At 40.1% G+C, this 16,138-nt stretch overlaps 1 protein-coding gene across 2 annotated transcripts; it reads left to right on the top strand.

Moving 5' to 3' along the window:
- The first annotated feature begins 1,408 nt into the window (after positions 1-1,408).
- LOC133483581 (S-adenosylhomocysteine hydrolase-like protein 1) lies at positions 1,409-15,344 on the top strand. 2 transcript variants are annotated; one of them, XM_061784991.1, is made up of 17 exons: positions 1,410-1,940; positions 4,066-4,177; positions 4,299-4,442; positions 5,807-5,907; positions 6,117-6,219; positions 6,877-6,971; positions 7,051-7,157; positions 7,257-7,373; positions 8,240-8,303; positions 8,644-8,732; positions 9,744-9,814; positions 9,898-9,992; positions 10,110-10,208; positions 10,311-10,379; positions 11,645-11,723; positions 11,925-12,045; positions 12,199-15,344. In XM_061784991.1, the coding sequence occupies exons 1-17, from the start codon at positions 1,761-1,763 to the stop codon at positions 12,203-12,205; spliced, it is 1,653 nt and encodes a 550-aa protein (XP_061640975.1). In that variant the 5' UTR covers positions 1,410-1,760; the 3' UTR covers positions 12,206-15,344. The 2 variants fall into 2 exon arrangements, with proteins under 2 accessions (XP_061640976.1, XP_061640975.1); XM_061784992.1 differs by lacking the exon at positions 12,199-15,344 and having other exon boundaries at positions 1,409-1,940; positions 11,925-12,049.
- The last annotated feature ends 794 nt before the right edge of the window (positions 15,345-16,138 follow it).

Here is a 16,138-nt window from a genome sequence, read left to right as displayed (position 1 = left end):
CTAAGTGGCATCTGTGGGAAAACCAGACACTGCTTATCACCTGTCCAATACAGTCCCAAGTATGAAGCATGGTGGTGGCAGCATCATGCTGTGGGTGTGTTTTTCAGCTGCAGGGACAGGGAGACTGGTTGCAATAGAAGAAAAGATGAATGCGGCCAAGTACAGGGATATCCTGGACGAAAACCTTCTCCAGAGTGCTCAGGACCTCAGACTGGGCCGAAGGTTCACCTTCCAACAAGACAATGATGCTAAGAACACAGCTAAAATAACGAAGGAGTGGCTTCGGAACAACTCTGTGACTGTTTTTGAATGGCCTGCCAGAGCCCTGACTTACTAAACCCAATTGAGCATCTCTGGAAATACCTGAAAATGGCTGCCCACCAACGTTCACCATCCAGCCTGACAGAACTGGAGAGGATCTGCAAGGAATGGCAGATGATCCCCAAATTTTGGTGTGAAAAACAACATTCCCCAAAAGACTCATGGCTGTATTAGCTCAAAAGAGTGCTTCTACTAAATACTGAGCAAAGGGTCCGAATACTTTTGGCTGTGTGATATTTCAGTTTTTCTTTTTTAATAAATCTGCCAAAATTTCAACAATTCCGTTTTTTTCCCTGTCAGTATCTGGTGCTGTGTGTACATTAATGTGGAAAAAATGAACTTAAATGCTTTCAGCAAATGGCTGCAATATAAAAAAAGTTTAGTAAAAATCTGTGTTCAGTTAATGTAAATAATGTCAATAAATGTTATTCCCAATATTTAACATTACATTTATTTTGATATGGAACTTCTTTTGGTGGATCCTGGGACAGTCTGGTGCATGTCCCACAAAAGTGGACTGGTCTTGTGATACCTCAGGGATTATTTATTAATCATTTTTTAAAAGTCAGGTATAATTGCAGTGATTGTGAGTCCGAATTGTTGTTTGTTTATAGGTGCCATGCGATTGGCTGGCGACCAGTTCAGGGTGTACTAAGCCCAGATGGCTGGGATAGGCTCCAGCACGCCCGCGACCCTTGTGAGGATAAACCGTACAGAAGATTGATGGATTATCATGACCAAAATGATAACAATTATCAGTATCATCACCATATTGCTAAAATAAAAGGGATGGATGGATAATTGCAGTCATACATGCAGATTTCAAATCAAAGTTTGTTTTTCAATGCAATTTTCGATCCGAATTAACCTTCCTGGATGCAATCCTGCGAAAGTCTACTTTCTCCTATAAATGTACTGGTTGGGTGATAACAGAGAGATTATTTGATTGTATCATTTTAAATCCGAAGCATTCGTGTCCATTCGTCCATGTATTATCTGTTGGGCCTTTATTTTGAAGGTGGCCCTTGCAGCAGCGCGTTGGCGGCGTGTTACCGACCGCGTATTACACTATGACCAAACGTTTTACTGCTGGGCTGGCTTGACTTGGGTCTTTTCAACTTCAAGTTGGAGGAGGCTGGTCTGCGCGCAGTGGCCCGTCCGGCGAGCAACACGACTCCGCTCAGGCTTAATAACATAGCGACACTCGCAGTGCCAATTAGACAAAATAATAATAATAATAATAACAAAGGATTCTGCTTTATAGTCGATACTTTACATTGCGTCATTTGTAATAATTCTTCCTCTCGTCGGTGCGGTGTAGCTCGCTAGCATTTGCGAGGACGTTGGATGCCATTAGCGTCTGACGTTCACAAGCAAAGGAGACGACGACGAGGCTTCTCGTTCTTGTCCTGGTAACGACTGACAAGCCACCGTCGACCATGTCAGAGCCGACCGCCGAGGTGAAGCAAGAGGTGAAGCAGGCGAGCAAAGAGGTGAAAGAAAGCGAAAACGTCGCCGAGAAATATTCTGTCATGACAGTGAGCAAGAACACAGAAATGAACATGGAAGAGCTGTCGTCCGCCTTCAGCGCCGTGCCCACTCACAAGCCGGTTAAAAAGGTAACGAAGCGTCCAAACGCATTGAGGTTTGTTACTGCATTTTTAAGTGCAAGCTATTTCAGGCAATAATCGTTTAATGAGCGTGTAACACCTAGCTAAGATAAACTCTTGTCAACTGGATTTTCTGCCCCTTTTGGCTAAGCCATTACTACAACTAGCTGCTGCCTCAGATTAAGATAGAATATCTACTTTTTTCAGCAGCATTATTTTGACATTTTAATGTTATATTGGGTGTAAGGTGAATCGACCTATTTTTTTTTTACATTTATTTGTTATTTATTTTTTTACATAAAATTACACTTGCAGCCTGAGAAATGAGGAAAAATGTACATTTTATGCAGTGCCGTTGTTTATCCTTGGCCTTGTCTTTTTGGCTGCTAGACTTCACATTAAAGTTTCCTGTGACCCAAACAAGGGCACCATAGAGACAGTTAGTCTGACACTGCACTGAACCAAAATAAGGGCAGAGAAACCCTTAGTAGTTTTCAAAGTTGGCACAAGAGGAGTGAGGTGTGCACAGGCATGCCAGACAGTGAATGGATGTCATTGGTGAATGGTGAAGTTGTAAACATATCATAAACCATTTTATTTGCTACATGCATGCACGCCAAATATGAAGAGAACACTATGCGGGGTTTGTTCCGCAATATCAAAGATGAAAGAACATAAAGAATTTGCCTCTTGAACTGTTGCACAGCCTTTAAAATGGAAAGTATCTGTATTGTGTTTATTCTGGAGTGTACAAAGGTACAGTATAACTAGGCTTTCATCAGAAATCTCTGTCCAATCTTTAACCCAGCAACCTTGTATTACAGTTACACTTTCACATCCTCCTTCCTTTTTTGGACGGACACCAGTGCATTGCATCACTGATCCCAGAATACCATGTTTTTGTATTTTTTGTTGTTGATAGAAGATAATTAAGATACATTTGAATTAGGGATTGTCATTTGACTAAATTCCTTTGACTGACTTAAAGGAAAATTATATTAATTTGACCAATTAATATAATCAGAATCTTTCTGTGGTTTTAGGAAATTGCAACGTCAATCGTTTTTCTTCTTTTTAGGAAATGAAGGCTGCAGACTAAAGCAACTGTAACAGTTTTAACAATCTGTATTATGCTATAGAATCTTTACTACCTGTCCGCGACCCTCCCAAAATGGCTCCGCGACCCACTTTTGGGTCCTAACCCACCACTAGTTCACATAGATGATTTGATGATATGTGTGTTGTTTTTCTTTCTTTTTTTTGTGTTTATTGTGCTGCAATAACAGATTACAGTGAGACAGACAAATAAACGAACAAACTTGTGAATGTGACTGCGTGTTGGTTTAGGTACTTAGTAATCAATGTAGATGACAGGCTGGATGGGGATGACCTGTACACATTCAGAAAAATAATGATGCAAATCGTTATCGAATAGTAATAATAACATTAGTTATACTATTGGCGATAATAAAAACCAAAAAAAGAAAAAAATAATTGTAATGAAATGATGATTCATTTGTCTCGGGTCTCCGCGGTACACAAAGCCAAGAATATGTTCTTTCTTTGGGACTGTGCCAGCCTCTACGTGGTGAAGTATTCCTGTGTCTTGTCAAGTAAATCTCAAGGAAACCGCTTCCTATTGTTCTCGGTTGCTGCACTATGTTATTTACACTGGTATGCAGTGGGTTTAGTGGTATTGCCTTGAAACCAGCGATGGATCACGGTTGAATACCTGACTGGCCTTCAGAGGTGAAGCGGCTGAAGCCCAATGCCTGGAATGGCATCTCAGTCAATCCCCAGTTGATTGATCACATGAAATCTTGTACTCTTGCTCAGAATGTTGCTTCCTGGTGTGAGTAGTCCAGTGTCTGTTGAGCTGTAGAGAGGTACTTCATTGTTATGTGGGCCCATGTGCAGTACTGTACTACTTTCTAACTGGACACTCAACTGGACACTGGGGTGCAGCGACAGATAAAACCCTTAATAGTGGACGTAATGAACCTAATGTGATACCTTGACATCTTATATGGCAGTGTATGACGCTTGGTATCACAGATGCTTTGACCAATCAGATTGGTGTTACTGTTTAGACCGCATTTTTTTTCATGTAATAATGTATAATATGGCCTTTCAGCAAATCCAGTTTGTGGAGGACAAGCAGGAGTTCAGCCGGTTCCCCACCAAGGCAGGCCGTCGTTCCCTGTCCCGCTCCATTTCTCAGTCGTCCACGGATAGCTACAGCTCAGGTAAGAAGCTGTGCCAAAACTCATCTAATTTTTGTCTCAAACCAAATGCTAATGTCCTTGCGTTTTCTTTCGACTCAGTGGCATCTATAATTTTTCTAATACTTTTTGATGTACTTTCCAGCTGCGTCCTACACGGACAGCTCAGATGACGAAACTTCACCACGGGACAAAACACAAGTCAACTCCAAGGGCAGCAGTGACTTCTGTGTAAAGAACATCAAACAAGCAGAGTTTGGGAGACGTGAGATTGAGATTGCAGAACAAGGTAAGACACGTGGGATGCATACAGTATGTACGTTTATGAATTACTGGCCGTTTGGTCTTTAGTTGTAGAAACATTATGATGCAGCTGCATTTAAAAGAGCTAATTACGCTTACTAGACACTTTGTTAGGTACACCTACATAGTTAATAAGATTTCATTCAAGAGCTGTATTAAAAAAAATGAATTTACAAAGAGAACAATGCTCAGTGATTGGTATACATTTAACAATATGTTTATTGTTGTGGTTTGCAGTTTGCAGTGGTATAGACACACTAGTGGTTCTCAGACTGGGGTGTGGAGTCTCCATTTTACAGGGTCCATGAGCCGTAACTTTGGGGTCTGCAAAATAATTTGTAATAATAAACAATTGTTGTTTAATATTTTTTTTAAAGTGCATACTTAAATATGGGGACTGACATATAATAAACCAATCCTATCTTAGCTTTTGGCCAATTAAAAGGTGGTATGATTGTGACATATCAAATAAATCTGACATTCCTGTATACGCACTGCATTTACATATATCTCTCCCGGTCTTTCCTCATGTAGAGTTGTCCAGGTGAGGCAAGGCGACGCTGGCAAAATATTTGCGGAATGGAAGCGCCTACCTCAGTGTAAAGTTTTCCCAACGTATAAATAGGCCCCATGTCTTTGGCAAGGTTCAGCACAATTGACTCCGTGATTGCCTTACACTGGGCTCCTTTCTTGTCATATGGAAAACAATGTGGAAATGATTCTCTTCATGTTGTCTGTTTATTAATAGGAATTAAAGTTACTAGTCGCTATTTTAAAAAATAGTTGCGAGAGCAGTCAGGAAAGTTGCAAAACATAGCAACCAAATCACTACATTGGCAACACTGATTGTGCTTTTGTAAAGTCGCTCCTCTCTGTTCACGGCTGTTGTTAGTGTAGTAGTGCACGTCAACTAGTGCTGATAGAAAAAATATTGAATTTACTTCAATCATTTCTATGAAACAGGTTGTGAATATTTAGTTTGAAAGGTTCAAACAAATAATTACAATGGAATTTATAGGTGCACATGGTAATTATGTTTAGCTGGCATTAGGATTATTAGGGGTTCCTTGGAAAAAATTCTCCCCTCTTAAGGGATCCCTGGATCCAAAAGGTTTGAGTACCCCTGGTATAGACACTGCATCACAGCTGTTTCTTATAATTGATAAATAAGGAAAGCAAAAAAAAGCTCCTGTCTTGGATTTCATTAGATGTGCAAGTATGCCTAATGTTGTGGCAGGTGAGTTTGTTTTCCAATCCAGCCCCACTGTTTGTTGCAAATGCACGTGTGTTTATCTGCCTACGACACTGTTCTCTCTCTCCCACTCACGTCTCTTAACATTCTGTTCTCAGACATGTCGGCACTGATTGCTCTCAGGAAGAGAGCACAGAGTGAGAAACCATTGGCAGGTGCCAAAATTGTAGGCTGTACTCATATCACTGCCCAGACCGCAGTAAGATTTTTTTCTGTCTTCAAGGTTCAGTGTGATCCCACTTCTTAATTTAAAATAGAAATTCTGCTCAATTTTAATCGTAGTTAATCTATTAGCGTGTTTGTTGACTTGGCACCAGATAATAAGTACAGGTTGTGGTAACTGCCTGTGTTCAAATGAGAGCAGTAAATGTCCTCATCTTCTCGGACCATTCTTGTCTGTGGTTTCAGGTGCTGATTGAGACTCTGGTGGCTCTCGGGGCCCAATGCCGCTGGACTGCCTGTAACATATACTCGACACAAAATGAAGTCGCTGCTGCTCTGTCAGAGATTGGTAAGCACTAGAACAGATTCAACATATTAAAGGTCACTGCTGTTGTCTCATAAATACTCTGGCTTGGATACAGTACAAAGCCATTGTACCACGTTATTACTTTGGAGATAAAAAGGTGTTTTTTGAGGACTTCTGGACCTTTAAACATTATTTAATGAACACAGGGGATCGTTTTATTTTACGATCCTGTGATGGGTACCAGGGATCTTAATGGAAGCATTAAGAATTATTGAGATAGTTGCTGTGTTTGTTAAAGTATGTAATTTTTTTCACGATAGAGCATGTGTGGTCTGGTGTGTTAATGGCTTGCTTCAGAGTAGTAGCAAGCCAGACTGAGGACATATCACTGGAAGGGTATAGGGATAGGCCTGATTTTCTGTGAGTTACTTCTGTTGTGCACAGTGTATTTTACAAAATGGAAAAAAAACATTCAATTCGGCAAGTGGCTAGTCTGAAATTTGAGATATCTGTCAAAAGCCCTTCAGGCCATTGGTGTCCTCATCAATAGCAATTTCAGAACTGTAGTCCTGTATAGATGAAGCCACACAGCACTCTTTCTACATATTTTTGGGGCTTATAGATTTAACCAAATTCCATACAATCATTGGGTTGTCAGGGTGGGAACCGTGAAATTTTCACCCATGTGGTACATTTCAGGTGTGGCTGTGTTTGCCTGGAAGGGGGAGTCTGAGGATGATTTCTGGTGGTGTATTGACCGCTGTGTCAACACTGAGGGATGGCAGCCTAACATGGTATAATAATAACATTGGAGGCTAGACTAAAAAACTTTATATGCTTTAACAGAGAAATAATTATGTTGTCTCCTACTAGATCCTGGATGATGGAGGTGACCTGACACACTGGATGTACAAGAAATACCCAAATGTATTCAAGAAGATCCGAGGCATAGTAGAGGAGAGTGTCACTGGGGTTCACAGGTTAGCTTTTGCTAAAATAAATACACAACTGCAGTAGCAAACATAGCAATAGCAGGACTGTCCAAGGTGAAGCCAACATGCTGTGTCTTGTTTTAAAAGGCTATACCAACTCTCCAAAGCGGGGAAACTGTGTGTGCCAGCAATGAACGTAAATGATTCTGTGACTAAGCAGAAGTTTGACAACCTTTACTGCTGCAGAGAGTCCATCTTGGACGGGTGAGTGAGCCTGATTTGTGAGTCCTTGTAGGCTGTTCAAGATTGTCATGTCCAAACAATTGTACACGTTTATTGGCAGCTCTACAGAGACATTTGATGTTATGTACAATCCGTTATCACTTCTAAGAAATCTTGTGATATGTCAGCAATCCAAACTATAATAGCTCTATTAATTTTCACCAAGGCCACCTATGAATAGTTCAGTACCCTTGCACAATGTGTCTACCGTTCTGTATGTAATGGGTCAGTGCTTTCAACTGTCCGACTGCCATGTCCCTCACAATTTATTGCTTCCCTCTGATTAATAATCTGCCAGCTAGACTGTTGGCTCCATCCTCCAATTCAACTCAAATGGCACTCAGCAGAGTGCAGACCTCTGCCAAAGCCGAACAATCCTAATTGAGTTCAGCCTTCATAGGTACAATCTGCTTGCATTTGATTGAATAGGTTATTTAGATTGTGTTTATTTATTGAGATGGTAATACATTTTAACAATTTTAATAAAATAGAAAAAGTACAAAGGAGTTTTAGGGCCACATTGAAAAGAAAGAAATACAAGAACAAAGTCATAATTATGAAAATGTAGTCCAATTAAATAAAAATTTCATGAGATTAGAAAATCCGTACTCTTACAGAAAATAAATGTGTAATTAGATTTTAATGAAACTAGTAAAACAAGTTAGATACCTCTTTGGTGGAGATAAGCACATTACTTCACAGTACTGTAATTTATTGTGCGGTACAGTCAGTGCAGAAAGACTGACTGATTCTTCAGTGGAACGGTGACTCAGCTGATTTATTTTCACTGACAGGCCGTTTCCCACCTCCACACAATGTGCAAATTATCTGCCTCTGTTTTCTTTAAGCTTGAAGAGAACCACAGATGTCATGTTTGGAGGCAAACAGGTGGTTGTATGTGGCTACGGTGAGGTGAGATGCTTCATTTAATATTCCCATGCCACAGAGAAATCATCATCACTCACTACACTGCTGAATACATTAACAGATAAAACTGAGGTTTTTGATTTATTTGGTGATAGCACAAAAACGAGCACATTAGCACTTCCGGACATACAGTCAAGCATCATCACCGAGGATAATAACACAATAAAGCCCAAGCGCTTTTTCCATTATGGTCTTCATCACATAATAAAACAAAAACATAAAAGCAGTATGCCCAGTGTTCTTATGAATAGCACTGTCATATTTTAATAGTTGTTTTAGTGTATCTTTAGAATACTGTGTTCAGTGCATTATTATGTCTTTGTAGGTTGGAAAAGGTTGTTGTGCTGCACTGAAAGCTCTTGGGGCTATTGTCTACATTACAGAGATCGACCCTATTTGTGCCCTGCAAGCTTGGTGAGCAAAAAAGAACTGCATGAACTTTATTTTCATGAGGAGCATAAATCCGGTGCGGCGGGCGGTATGAATCTGTACGGAGACAGGTTAGACGGGGTTCTTGTAATTTCGCAGACATGTACTAGCTGGCGTATTTAAAAAAGGGGAGTCTGGACCGTTGTGGGAGTGGACACAGCCGACTTACTCGCCACCAATCAAAGCGGCTCCTCTCATTCCCTTTAAATGCGACGCAATTAGTCTCGCATGGAGACATCTCTGTTCGGAAGAGGACGCAGCCATCAGTGCATAACTGGAGCACTGTCACTGCTCTTGGCCCCTGTGGCAACAGACAACATGAGTGGGTACTCTTATTAAATACAGAATAAGCTGATGATAAGCGCTGTCAACTAAACAATGTCTGATATATATCTATCCCCACCCACGATTGTTAGTGTGCCCCTGCACCATAGCTGCATGCAGGCCAGTGGGATGATTTAAAAAACATAATAATACTAATAAGCCATTAAATTAATTGATTTCTACAACAATTTAGAGTTTGATTCCAACTGTTCACATATTTATGAATGAAATATGTCTGGCATCCACCACACGTTTGTGGACCTCAGAATCTATGCCCTGATCAAAGTCACCAAAATCGTGTTAGACCAGCAGTCTACCTACTGCACTTGACTAAGACATGGTCCCAAGACAGTTTAGACCAACATTCTGCCACCAAATTCTTACATGTGCCGGGCGCATGTCAAAGGACAGACCCTTGTTGCTTCTGTACGCCCTTGTCGTAGACCTTTCTGCCAAATTGGCAAACGCGTAGCAAGCCTCCCACTAGCACGAAAGTCAGGATATACATGTTTTTGTGCTCCGTCTACAAAATTAGCCTCCTATGTTTTAAAACTTGATGGAAAAGAAAGCCGAAAAGTTAGTCAAGCTCACCAAAACTTTTAATGCATTGCTTGAACATAACTGCATTTGTCATTTTGCTGATTGCAACGTCTTTCTAATGTGTGTGAACAGTATGGATGGCTTTAGGGTGGTCAAGCTGAATGAGGTCATTCGCCACGTTGATATCACCATCACATGCACTGGTAACTCCACTTAACACTCCCTCTCACTAAGGCCTCGAGCTGTGTAGGCTATGTATGCTCACGGTTGGTGGACCTTTCCACAGGAAACAAGAATGTGGTGACCAGAGACCAGCTGGACCGCATGAAAAATGGCTCCATTGTGTGCAACATGGGGCACTCCAACACAGAGATTGATGTGGTAAATACTTATTTTTAAATGGAGCATTCAGAGGGTCATTTTAACTCAGTTCATATGTATTTGAGATGTCAGACACAACTGAGTAACCATGTACTAATGTGACCGGAACTCCTTCAGGCAAGCCTTCGCACCCCTGAGCTGACATGGGAGAGGGTGCGCTCTCAGGTCGATCACGTCATTTGGCCTGATGGCAAGAGAGTCATTCTGCTGGCTGAAGTGAGCGGACATATGCAATAGATGCATCCAGTCATTTGGTCTTATTTATGAAGAGTGTACTTGAAAGTACTCACTTACAAACTGCAAAGGCTTCTTTTTTAGGGTCGCCTGCTCAATCTCAGCTGCTCTACTGTTCCTACTTTTGTTCTGTCCATCACTGCTACCACTCAGGTAACAACACTCTTTTACAACCTATAATATAATACACAACATCAAATTACAAAAACAAGCACAAAGTGTGTATGCACTTGAACCGGCGACTTTACCACTCCGCAATTTTACCACTTCGCAATGACAGTTAGAGCTTGAATTCGAGTAATTGCCAATCATTGGTTTTGACTAGCAACACGGACGCCTCACTGAAAGCAACAGGTTGGGGGTCTGAGCAGCAAACTAGCAGGGATATCTCAAGCGTGTGACAATATTTTACAAAAAATGAGACCAGTCGCATGGTCACTTGCAAAATATGTTAGTCTATCCTCAACTATAACAAAAGCACAAGTACTATACACACCCATCTGAAAAAGCACCCGCTAACGCTAGCTGAAGAACAACCTGAAATCTTCACGTAAGCTGTCAGCAAATTCACCAAATGCCCTCCTGTAACAGAAAAGACAGAATACTGTATACCGTAACGTCTGCTTAGACGATGAATCGATGAGGAGCTGTGCTCGTTCAACAACCTCTTTATTGTGAAAATAAACAGTTAATGTCAGCTGTAACTATGCCCTCCTCCAAAGAAAAAAAACACCCAGCGAGTGTTTCACTCAAGCCTTCATCAGCAACAGTTTCGACACCTCTTTCCTGTCACCCCAACCCCGACTCACTAATCCTGTCACAAAATACACTCAGACACATTCACTGCTTCACAGACAGTTGGAACGTATACACTTCTAGCAAGAATCCACCTAGCAGGATTGGTAGCAGACTCGCCGGAATTCATTTTTCAAAGCATTCCCTCCTGTGATTTGAAAAAAGGGTTAGTAGCCACCCCGCAGTTGTGTTACATAAATTGGAGTTAGAGATATATAAGTTCTGACTGTCTGCGAGGCAGTGAAGGTGTCTGAATGTGATTGGATGAGCCAATCTTGGGGAGGTGGGGATCGACAGCACCCAGTGACAGTGGAAAGCATATGTCTATGGTGGGGACAGTGAGCTTGTATTTAGAGGCTGAAGGCAAACAGTTGCGCGGATAACAAGTTGACAACTGAAAAAATATAAACGGCATCATTGATTAGTCGACTACGAAGAGATCTGTAGTCGTTCAACCCCAAGTATGAACATCCCACACTGTTTGCTTTATAAAACTACAGGCTCTGACCTTGAAATGTAATTTGCAAAAATAACACAACAGAAGGAAACAAATGTTATCTCAGTAACATTTAACATGATCATATTGAGATGACGTTTAGACAGATGAGTCGTTTCTTTTTCAGGCCCTGGCCCTAATAGAGTTGTACAACGCTCCAGAGGGACGATACAAGCAAGATGTTTACTTGCTTCCTAAAAAAATGGGTAAGGAGGATATCTACCTATTTGTACAGTACTGTACTTTTGATTTTTTCACAATTTTCAAAAGTTACAAGTAGTGTTCTGTTTCTAGTATTGTGGAATTCCATTTACTGTAGATTTCTGATGTCATTTGATAAAGACAGCTTTATCCAGCAGATGTCATTTTTTAATCTTTATAACTTTATTTCAAAATCTGTGCTCCAGATGAATACGTGGCCAGCCTACATTTGGCAACCTTTGATGCCCACCTGACGGAGCTCAGCGATGAGCAGGCAAAATATTTGGGCCTGAATAAGAATGGCCCTTTCAAACCCAACTACTACAGGTAATTGTTGAATATCTGTCTTATGAAAGAAATTTGCTTTGCAATTGTGTTACATCATAATAAAAGTTGCTAAAATGTGGAAAAGGTAGTAAGTAATAAGTAACTTTTCGATCAGCCTTTCCCCCAACTGAGTTTGTTGTCTGGTCTACACAGGTATTAGCCCAGAATAAGCTACACCTCAGCACACCCACGTGTTGAGGAACGAAGACATGTTGGTAATCCACACAAGAAGAAATTTGACTGTATGTTCATATTTGTCTCATCGACTTGATTTCACAGAAATGCTTGTGATAGTCCACATTAATAGGCAATTGTGTTGTAAGATTATCAGTATTAGTCACATACTATAATATTTTGTACCAATATTAATTGTTTAAGAATGTTGTGCCAAATAACTGTAAGGGAAAGGTTACAGATTTAGAAAAGTAACTGTTCAGTTTACGTGATGCAAAGAAATAATGATATAATTCTCTGGGATCTGAAGTATCATAAACTTGAACAAGGAAATCTCTGAAAACTTTTAAACTGACTGATACCTTTAATTGGTCATCAACCTCATGTATGAGACAGATGGCGACTGTCAATGGCAAGTCTAACCTTGCCTAATTTTAACAATAAAGAGCCATACATATATGGACCAAACCACAGTTTTGGTTAGTTAATATTATTAGACTTCTTTGATCTGGTGAGCAACTTAATTGTTGCAATGCGTATGCTGGATCTACTTATTCTCTTGTAGCACTTATGCTTATAAATGAGCCATAACATCTAAGATGTTGTAAGAAATGCATTGGCATTTGATACCGTCCCGCAGGTTAAAAACACAAATTAGGTTACTTAGGTGGCCCCCTGACTGAATAGTGAATACATTCCAATGATAAGCTAGAGAGGGAATAAACTTGCCCCTCCAGTGTCAAGTCTCTGTGAACAGTACCACTCCCCACATGCATGTGAACTAAACCTAGTACTTTGTGATTGTAGAAGAACCTTGATTTGTTTTAGAAGAATGATAAGATGATGCATGCGCCGCAGGACATTCAAATATCAACAATGTCTATAGCAGGGGTCACCAGCGTTTGTGAACCAGAGAGCTACTCTTAGGATACTGATTCAAGTATTCAAGTATCGGCTTCTAAAATACTGTAACACATTTGCTCAAATTACCTTTATAATATGTTATTGTTAATAATTGATGATTTTGAGCTATGTGAAGACACTGATCATGTTAATTCTTACAATAATGATCAAAAATGATTTAACAATGTAGGAAAAAGATAAGGCGCCACGGTGACGGACTGGTTAGCACATCTGCCTCACAGTTCTGAGGACCGGGGTTCAAATCCCGGCCGCGCCTGTGTGGAATTTGTGTGTTCGCCCTGTGCCTGCGTGGGTTTTCTCTGGGTACTCCGGTTTCCTCCCACATCCCAAAAACATGCATGGTAGGTTCATTGAAGACTCTGAATTGCCCGTAGGTGTGAATGTGAGTGTGAATGGTTGTTTGTTTATATGTGCCCTGCGATTGGCTGGCGACCAGTTCAGGTTGTACCCCGCCTCTCGCTCGAAGATAGCTGGGATAGGCTCCAGCACGCCCGCGACCCTAGTGAGGATAAGAGGTACAGAAAATGGATGGATGGATGGAAAAAGATACATTTGTATGCAACACTCTCCGATCTCTCAATCTCCCAAAGTTTTTACATTTTCAAATGTTCACTTCTACAACATTCCTACAAAATCACAATGTCCCATCACCTGTGAACAATTTTAGAACAGGCCCACAGGCAACTCATGTGGTGCCAGAGGGCACTATGTTGGTGTCCCCTGGTCTATAGCATTTGATGTCATTCTTGGGGGGTTATCAAAGAGAGGAGATTAAGTAGTCCACTGTGAATCCATACTGTTGCAAGTGATGTATATTCTAGTCTGTCTATAACATGTGTGTGTTACATGCTGCATGCGCTGCAAATTCTAGAAGTGTTTGTACTGTATACACAGCCACCACAAGCTCCTCTCCGTGGCATTTATCAAAACAACACACATACTGTACACATACACGAAATATGTGTTGTTTGATTTGCCTATAGATTGACATAAAATGCATCCCTCTTTTTCCTCACAATATATTCAACAAAGACATCTCTAACAGTGACAAGCTTTGTCATCTTATTCGAGATGGTATAGTTAGTTGCACACTGTGTTCTCGTGCTTTTGAACTGCTCTTATTTTTCATTTCAACATGCTACTGTTTGTGAGGTTTGGTATTGCACTTACTGTACAACTTATTTCTCTACTTGTTCTTTTGTTTTAAATTTAAGGACCCTGTTAAATGATTTCGTTAAATGAAGGAATCTTGCTTTATTTCAGTCAAATCCTTAACATGTATTCCGACACGTAGTTGACCTTTGCTATATGGGCCACCTCATTACTGTCCCAAATGTTAAGATCTACTCATTTGACATTCAATTTCAGCACCTTTTAACATAACCTTAACATATTCCTGCATTGAAGTTATGAGGAAATTTAAGTTTTTCTTTGAATCTACAAGATTTTAATGAAAAGTAGCCTAGCCTGAGCTACTTTGTACTTGCAATTTAAAGAGCATATGAACCAAAGGTAGCTATCTATGAGGACATCATTGTCAGGAAGCTAGTTGCTGTAACCATGGTTACTGCCCAGCTGACAGTGCCTTGTGTCTCACTTAGTACAGTTTGTATCTGCAGTACATGTGTGTTTTTGCTGATGCTCAACATGGTTGTTCTGCAATGCAGCTATGCAGTTTTCTTCTGTAAAAAATGATTTAATCCTGCAGCTGTGGAGAGATGATACTCATGTATTCATTACAGTAATTTTAAATGAGTACACCGTATTTTGTTCTCTGTCGTACAGCCCTTGTAATTTATCTCTTTAATTCTAGTGTTTTAATTTTCTAGTGTGTAATCAACAATCAGGACTTATGCTGATCTTTTCCTTATTGCACTTATGCCTTCTATGATAGATTTATATTGCTTTGATAACTAATAACTATATTTTGACTCGTGTTATGTCAAATAACAGGACATATGAATGTTTTTCCGCTGATGGTTGTCAACTGGATAATATATGCACACTGTTATTTTCACAGTTGTTCTCTTGTTGGTTTGTAGTCTTTGGTGTAGAGATGCAGTTTTGGGTATGATTTATTAACTTTAAAGTAGGATATGAGCACAGTAACTGTAGTTTTAAAACCCAATCACAACAGTACACTGTATGCTGTGGAAAATCCATGTGCACAGTTCCCTTTAATAAACGGCTGGTAACATAAATGTCTCTGACAAATTATTTCGCAATAAGTGAATACAATTTTGCATGTCAGATGAGTCTTCTTGTCTCATGTCATACAGCAGCAATGAATGGCATAACAAATATACAGGTTGGGCCAAAAAAGGTATGCACTTTTTAAATTATGTAAGGAAAGAAGGGAAGCAAGGAGAAAGAAAAGATGGATGGAGAACAGGAAGGATGGAAGGAAGAAAGGAAACAAAAATATATGAAAGGAAGGACAGAAGGTAGAAAGGAAACAAGGTATAAAAGGGAGGTAAGGAGCTTCTCCACCAGATCAGGACACATACAAACCCACACCCAAACTTGAAACTAACACTTACATCGAAAGCCTAATTTAAAACTTCAACTCTTGTTTCAAACCGTAACGCTGACATGAAGCCATGATTTGAATCTCTAACTTAATTGCCTCACGGAGAACAATAGTTTTCTGAATCTGAGCTACAAACCCTAACCCAGGCTAGAAACCCAACTTGAAATCCAAACCCTGACTTAAAACCCTATTTTGACAGCCCTACTATGAAACACTAATTGCCTTTAAACCCTATTTTGGAACCAGAACCCTTGCTTGATACGACTATAATTTATAAGAGTTCATCTCGGAAGCTTGTTAATTTAAAGTGTACAACCTACAATCGTACACACCTTATTAAAATGGCATATATCTATATATACTTTTTTTCCATTTTCCAAATTTGAACAGGGGTGTGTACACTTTTTTTGTTTACAATGACCATAGATAGCGTATGTAACATGGTTATTTATCTCTGATAGTGAC

The sequence above is a fragment of the Phyllopteryx taeniolatus genome, chromosome 9 (assembly GCF_024500385.1).
Source record: "Phyllopteryx taeniolatus isolate TA_2022b chromosome 9, UOR_Ptae_1.2, whole genome shotgun sequence".
Taxonomy (NCBI): domain Eukaryota; kingdom Metazoa; phylum Chordata; class Actinopteri; order Syngnathiformes; family Syngnathidae; genus Phyllopteryx; species Phyllopteryx taeniolatus.
Note: the sequence above shows the minus strand (reverse complement) of the source record. Positions and strands in the feature narration are given on the sequence as shown.